The sequence below is a fragment of the Pyxicephalus adspersus genome, chromosome 2 (assembly GCF_032062135.1).
Source record: "Pyxicephalus adspersus chromosome 2, UCB_Pads_2.0, whole genome shotgun sequence".
Lineage (NCBI taxonomy): Eukaryota > Metazoa > Chordata > Amphibia > Anura > Pyxicephalidae > Pyxicephalus > Pyxicephalus adspersus.
Window position 1 is genome coordinate 159,388,951 of NC_092859.1, and position 8,024 is coordinate 159,396,974.

The following is an 8,024-nucleotide window of genomic DNA, read 5'->3' on the forward strand; positions in this document are numbered from 1 at the left end:
GACAGTCCCTCCTCTGCACACACAGGTAGGGATTTAGTAATCCCTCCCAAGCACACGTCTGTTCCTGTCCTGCCCTCCTCATCCTGGCCCTGGCATGGAGCTGGCTCTGCCCCTTTCCTGGTATTTGCTGTGGATTTCCCATTTTGGTGAGTTTGTTACATTGTAGAAGTTTTTCTCTTCCAGTTCTCTCCATGCTTGTTCATCTCCTCCCAGCTCTTTCTCTGTTTCCTCTTTACTAACTGCAACAACTGACTAACTGCTAGATCTTGGCCAGCTCCAGGAGGGATGGGGGAGGTGATTATAGATCAGTCCATGGCACTGGAAGCACCAATTTCGCCTGCAGATTTCTGGGTGATTGTTGCAGAGATCAGTGCAGCTTCTGTGGTGCCCTGCTGTCTGCTGTTACATTTTAGTGTTTTTTAATGGTTGGACCTTTGGCTTTGTATTGCTGTTTGTGTCTCCATTGGGAAGGTTTGGCCCCCTTTTGTCCTAGTGATCATTGTCTCCAAGCTGACTTCCTGGCAAACATTCACCCACCCAGCATGAAACAATGACCTTATTTCTCACCTGAAGCCATGTGATGTCCCAAATTATCTCCCTTTATCATGGGGGAGGGGGTCTAGATTGTATCACCACCATGGACACTTCCTATTGGCTGTCCAGTGGAACAATGCCCCCCTGAGTCTAGAATAGGGGACAGCAGGGACCAACCAGCACAGCCACATTATTATTATTATTATTATAAACAGGATTTTTATATCGCCAACATATTACACAACGCTGTACAATAAATAGGGGTTGCAAATGACAGAGACACAGGAGGAGGAGAGGACCCTGCCCCAAAGAACTTACAATCTAGGAATTTGCATCGATGGATTAGCATTTCCCCAATCCCAGAGCAAGGCAGCAAATTTAAATAAATTTATTATTCTTCATAAGATAAGGAAAATGAGAGACGAAAGAAAATATTCCAACGGGACACTAAGAGGGGAATTCCCCAAACTTTGGGAGATTTCCTCTAACTTTTTGCTGCGCCTCTGGGACAGGAAGTAGAGATTTCCTGAAAATATGCAGACTGGAAAATAAATAACCTGCCGGGGGTTTAACCGTTTCCTGCTCATGTTTGGGGCTCTGTGCAGCAATAACCAGTGCTAACCCTGCAGCCCCCCCCCAACCATCTGTATGTTGTCAATGCTTTCTAGCCTATTAGTGTAATGGGCATTCAGTCTGCAGAGTGACCCCTCAATCTGACACCCCAATACCAAACCTCCAAACATTTCGAGGCGGGGAGAGGGGAACTATAAAGCTAAAAGTACACACAACACGCCCTGCTACGCCCTAATTCACCAGCCATAAAACCATGAATAGCAAAATATGATTGGTTAAACAAAGAAGTGATTGTTTTCACACTTTTTTATATTCACTTCCCAAAATAACAAAAGGAAGCGGCTGGGTGAAGGTTTAGTGCAATACAACGAATAAAACATTTTATATAGAGGTCAATATATGAAAAGGAAAGTCCCTCCAAATCAGGGGCAGTTTGGGGTATGAAGAGGGACAGTCCCTCCAAATCAGGGGCAGTTGGGGGTATGAAGAGGAACAGTCCCTCCAAATCAGGGGCAGTTGGGGCTATGAAGAGGAACAGTCCCTCCAAATCAGGGGCAGTTGGCCGTATGAAGAGGGGCAGTCCCGGCAAATCAGGGGCAGTTGGGGGTATGGAGAGGGGCAGTCCCTCCAAATCAGGGGCAGTTGGGAGGTATGAAGGGGAACAGTCCCTCCAAATCAGGGGCAGTTGGGGCTATGAAGAGGAACAGTTCCTCCAAATCAGGGGCAGTTGGGGGTATGAAGAGGGGCAGTCCCTCCAAATCAGGGGCAGTTTGGGGTTTAGAGAGGGGCAGTCTCTTCAAATCAGGGGCAGTTGGGGGTATGAAGAGGGGCAGTCCCTCCAAATCAGGGGCAGATGGGGGGTATGAAGAGGGACAGTCCCTCCAAATCAGGGGCAGTTGGGGGTTTGGAGAGGGACAGTCCCACAATAATATTTGGCAGGTACTTTTAATGTTTGGGGCGAGTGTATTTGCAGAATATTGTTACATATTAGATACCCCGGTCTTTGTGTGTAGGCTGCTAGGTCAGGGGCAGCCCATATCTGAGTGAATTCTCAGCAGATTAGGTCTAAGGTGATTTGTGCACTGAATGTTCACTATTATTTTTGCACAAAATTCAGAATTCTTATTAAAGTCATATTATTAGGAATCTGATCCCACCAGGTGGAAAGCCACCCATAAAGTTATCAGTCAAGGCTGAGTGTATTGGGGTGCAGGATCCAAGCACCCTTTAGGTCACCTCCAGAGCCTCTGATGGTAGGCTTGTGGTGCTGCTGTAAGGGACCATATTGTGGCCCCCAATAGGCCTACAGCAAGTACCAGGTAATGGGTTCCCTAGAATTCAGGAGGGCACCTAGGAGGGCACAGAAGTGGAATCAGGGCAAAGGGAAGGTTATCAGCTGGAGGTCAGTAGTCCAAACAAGGTAGCTGGGATATGCAGGAGTGTTATCAGGATGCAATGGAGAACGATAAAACAAAAAAGTCAGGAATCAGGCAGTGAGCCCGAGTGTTGTCAAGACTCAATATTAGAAGATCAAAAACAAAACAAGGTATCGGAGCACGCAGGAGTATAATAATAGAGATCAATAGCACCGGAAGTCAGGAAGATCTGAACACAGGGCAAATTCAGGAAGAACCAATGGGCAAATAGATGAATAAATACCCCGCAGGGAAATCTCTCCGGTGGGTGCAATATTATGCTCACCCATACAAAGGGCCCAGGAGGCATCAGGCACCTCTCATATACCCCAATGGGAACTTCCATATTTGTATTCTCTATCTACTTCAATAAGACAACAAAAGTCCAGGTCAGAGGTGAATTTGTTTGATAAAGTGAATCAATATTTCATTTTATGTATAGCGCGTATATATTACATGGCACACAAGCAGTTATTGACTCTTTCCTGATGTTTGTTACTTTTAATTAAATCTTCTTTGACTGACTAATCTGATGTTTGGTTTCCAATCCTTCCAAGGCTTCGGCGGTGCCGACAAACTTCGTAGCTCACTGGTGATTTTGCACAATGACTCTACGGTGGAAGATGGAGGAACGTGTCAAGGGGTCATCTTCGTGCACAACAATGGGAATGGCAGCTTGGTATGAATTCAGTGTTATTGCATTAACTAAGTACTAAAATCTTTCAGAAATTAATCCTGGATCAGGTGTGATCTTTAGCAAATATAAATAAACTTAGATATGAGGTGACCTGAGACTGCAGTAGACACACATGGATGGTGGACCTCTTCCAATCGCAAATCCATGTGGTCAGTTTTAGCTTTTGTTACCTAAAGTGAAGAGTAAAGCACCGACATATTACTGTCACTGGAAATGATCTTTCTTTTTCACTCCTCTGTGCTCCCCTAAATAGAAAATCACAGCGGTTGTTCCCAGTTGGTTGTTCAATAATCCACCAGGGTGAATAGATGAACAACGTCGGGGGACTGCTGTACACATGTTAGATTTTTGCCCAAGACATGCACGACCAGTAATCTGTTGTGTGAGCATAGCTAAGCTGAATTCTGATTGGTCGATAATGAAAAATGTCTCATGCTTTTGGTTTGATAGCTGAGCTCATGCAGGTATGATTTTTTATTTGTTGGAAAGTTTTTACTTGTGGCACATCTTCTACTGAGTGTAAGTCAAGGCCTTGTTAGTCACCTGACCTTTATTGTTCCCCATAAGTTATATGATATTGGTGCTCATGTGATTTTCAACCACGGAAATGGTTTGTGTAATTGTTTCTGGAAAAGATTGTTCATCCAAAACGTTGGCAGCAAATCAATGGGCCTTAATAAGCTCTCCAAGACTGGAAAATATAGACTGGTAGAACCTGGGTGATCCAGCAAAGCTCAGATAGATTTCTTAAAAACCGTTTGCTTTTGGTTGGCAAATGTTTTAAATCCTGGAGAGGATCTATTCCAAGTTTGCTGGATCACCCAGGTTCTCCTATGATAGTTTATCTTCTCCAGTCTTGGAGAGCTTTAATAAATCAGACCCAATGTCTCATGTCTGTAGTTAGCTATAGGAAACCAAACCTTAGATTATAGATCTGTTATAATGTGTCCTACAAACCGTACGAGAATAGGACCCCTGTCAATGAGCCACCATACATGTTATACTAATCCGCAGAATGGACTTCTCCTTCAGAATCTTGGATCCGAGACCTATGTCCGGTCATTTATTAAAAGCCTCTCCAGTTTATTTTTGCTGCTCTGTTCTATAATTAGGAAATCCCCAAATGTAAGATCCAATCACTGATGGATTTAGGGCAGATGCTTTGTGTACCGTCTGAGAAGATTTGAAGAGAAACATTCCGCAGACAATAATAAAGATTTTGTGGCCCTCTAAGAAATAAGGAATGTAAACTAAAAGTTGCTTCCTTTAGTACAAAGTTGATGTAAAAGTCCCAGGAATAACTTCCTAAAGACCAAACTGCTTTTCATCAAAACTCTGTCAGCCAATAATTATTCCATGTACGTCCTTTCCATGGCCTTACATGGTGAAAACTATTTGAGCTCCTCTTGTGCTAAATTTGGATTTTTTTTGTGTAAAACCTCAATCACAGTCAGATGTTCTTTTTTTGGATGGATTAGGGAAGAGATAGAAATTCTATTTTTGTTGTTGTCTGCGATGTCATTGGGGAAATTTCTGGCCTTTATGTCAGGAAAAGGGGAGCGTGTGTTTTAGGAAGACACACGCAGGCAAAAAAAGCTGAGACAGCCTAACCCTTAGGCTATGTACACACGTTAGATTTGTTAACTGGAAAGGATCATGAAAGATCCTTTCCAACGACAAAAGATGCATGAACGAACTCCGTACATACAGCGCCATTCTGCCCTTGGGAGGGGAGAACTACGGAGCGGCACCCCACTGTGCTCTCTCCCCTTCACTTGTATTGCAGTTGTTCATTGTTCATGAACCCACCAGGATCGATCCATGAACGACGTCAGACAATTGCTGTACACACGCAGCCTTAGGTCAGACTTCCTTACCTATTTCCCTTGGAGGAACCCTTAAAATAATTTTAAGGTCTTGGGGAACCCACATGGAAAACAGTTTTTTGAGAGCAGGGCGAAAAATGCCTCCGACATTGGTAGTTGGTGGGAGGACTGTCCCCCCTACAAATCTGCAAAGTGCCTTTGGTCACAGAACTATGAAGTCATCATCAAATGCAAGGTCAATTAGCCATAGCTTAAGGAACCCCTAGCAACCTTTGGAAGGACAAGAGGTGGCCTTACAATGGAGATAAAAATTAGTTAGTCAGAAATTTCCCATAATTTCCTATCTAGGAGATACTTGGTATTTAAAGAATATTTGCTTGCCATGGACTTAAAATTTATGGAAACCTGACCATCAAATCTGTTGGCTAGAAGTATGTGGACATATCTTCAGAATGTTAAGTTCAGCATATAGAAACTTTGGACTCTTGTGGTCTTCCAACCTTGTGGCAACAATTTGGTGTTTCCTTGATGACTGTGCCCATGTACAAAGCCAGCTTCATAATGATTGGGGAGGAGGAACTTCTGTCCTGCACAGACCCCCAACCTCAACCCTACTGAACACCTTTGCAATGAATTGGAATAGCTAGATAGGTCTTTTCAACCAATGGTACCCGAGCTCACAAATAGCCATCATCCACATCTTGTAAAAACTCTTCCCAGAAGTGAGGAAAGTTATAGCCACACAATGGAAGCCATTTCTATATCATATCCATTATGAAAGCCACCGTCTTAATATTGCGTAGGTTTCCCATGTGAGCTGCCAAGGCATGGACTCCACAAGACCTATAAAGGTGCCCTGTGGTATCTGATGCCTTTCCCCATAGTGCACCCCACCTGTATCTGCCACCTGGTCTCCCTCCCATAGTGCATCTTGCTGCCAGCTAATCCCCAGGTACATGGTGAACCCAACCTCTCTCATGATCTAAGTACAAATGTGATTTATCAGACCAGGCCACCTTCCTCCATTGATCCACAGCCCAGTTCTTGCTTGACAGACACCACTGAGCCCAGCAATGTATTCACTTTACTTCGTACGAGCAACTAATGCCTAAGCAAACCCTGAAGCTTAATGAGAATGTTATTTCATAGTGTTGGTTCCATGCACTTGCAGAATTTGTATCCGGTTACTTTTCCCAGGCTCGGTGTAATAAAAACAACAAGAATTAGGAAAAGTGTTTTCACTTCTGATATATGCATGCTCACACTCTGTTTCCATGTAGATAGAATTTTCCATCCTCTCTTTCACATTTGACAATTTCCTGTTTCACCTTAGTTTCCTCCAGATCTTATCAGTGTAAACGTGTTAACTGCTCGCTATTTTTGGCGTATTTTATGGCTATTCTTAGCTGGAAGGGGTCAGTAATCTGGAGAAAGGACCCTTCAAGCTGGCTCCGTCCTCTCCGCAATTCAAACATTCATGGTGTGAATCTGTGCTCGGCCTCCTTTCACACGCCTGCTGTGTGTATCTCTTCCATGATCTTGTTTTTCCAAATACAGAATCCTATTTACTGTTAACAATGCATCAAATAAAAACACAACCATCACCTTCCCATGGTTCTGTGTGATTCAGGAGAGGTGATCATATGCTGATCTAGTTTGCTTGGTTATGCCATTATTATATAGAAACCTCACACACCGGCAAGGTCGCTCAGATTTTGCTGTATGAGTCTTGGCTGAACCTGATAATTTGCATAACATAAGCCTGATCTACACTGATTGGCCGACTCCTCACTCCGGACACTTAGTATTTCAGGAATATGTCTTTTGGCCCTTTAATAGGGTTCACCCAATGGATGGGCATTGAAAGCCAACACTTATGAATCCTATAACCGTTCGTGTACTCTGAGGCAGATAAAAACTTAATATATTATTATAAAAATGTATTCTAAAGTGTTTGGGACTGTCAAATGTCCCCAGACTATGGCCCATGTCCTGACTACAGCCTGCTGGGTGATTTTATGGAGGAATTATGGATGGTGGGATCTCCTGCTACGGGACTACCAGTGTACGCCAATGGCCGGGGAAGGCGGTGGGTTCTTTTATGACTCCCACTGGCACTTGGACATTTTTACTCCTACTGACCACAGTCTAGAGCTGAGTTTTTCAAATCGGAATCCTAGAATTTCTCCAAAAGTTTCTATGGGTCCCTTAAGCAATGAGCAGTTTGCACCTCTCAGGTCAAGTGACCCCAATGATGTTTTTGGCTATCTGTAAGGGTGACATTCTTCCCACCGGCCAGCAATGTAAGAGGAATTCTTCCCACTGACCACCACACTAATGTACTGTGATTTGTGGGTATAAAAAATATAGAAGGGGTTCCCTGAAGACCTGAAAGTTATTTCAAGGGTTCCTCCATGTAAAAGGGTTGAGAAGGGCTGATGTAGAGTAGCCAACAGTGAACTGGCCCATGGGTAAAAAAAAGTTTGGGAACCCCTGCCCAATGGAACTAGTCTGCAGTCTATGGAACTGGTATAAAGCTTATATACGTTGGGTGACATGGGCTGGCTGAGGGAGGGTTGTTGGGGGTAACTGGTAAATATTACATTGGTACCAACCTAAACATGTCAACTTATCTTTCGGAAAACACAATTGACAAATCAAGCAAGTTTCCAGATCCACCATTCACCTTGTTGCCCCATTAGTAGGGTCATGACATTTCCTTTTCCTATGGGCAGCACGGTGGCTCAGTGGTTGGCACTGTGGCCTTTGCAGCGCTAGGTCCTAGGTTCGAGTCAGGGCACTATCTGCATGGAGTTTGCAGGTTCTCCCTGTGTCTGCGTGGGTTTCCTCCCACATCCCATAAACATGCAGCTAGGTTAAATGGCTTCTCCCCCTAAATTGACCTTAGACTACATTATTGACATATGACTATGGTAGGGACATTAGATTGTGAGCTCCTTTGAGGGACAGTTAGTGACA

General features: G+C 43.9%; 1 protein-coding gene across 1 annotated transcript in view; it reads left to right on the forward strand.

Annotated features, from left to right (window-relative positions):
- The first annotated feature begins 13 nt into the window (after positions 1-13).
- Positions 14-8,024, forward strand: part of LOC140324791 (uncharacterized) — a 17,818-nt gene continuing 9,807 nt past the window's right edge. The window contains exons 1-2 of the mRNA XM_072402901.1: positions 14-146; positions 3,080-3,201. Of these exons, the coding sequence (XP_072259002.1) occupies positions 95-146; positions 3,080-3,201 (174 nt within the window). The 5' untranslated portion in view covers positions 14-94. The remainder of the gene's footprint in view (positions 147-3,079; positions 3,202-8,024) is intronic.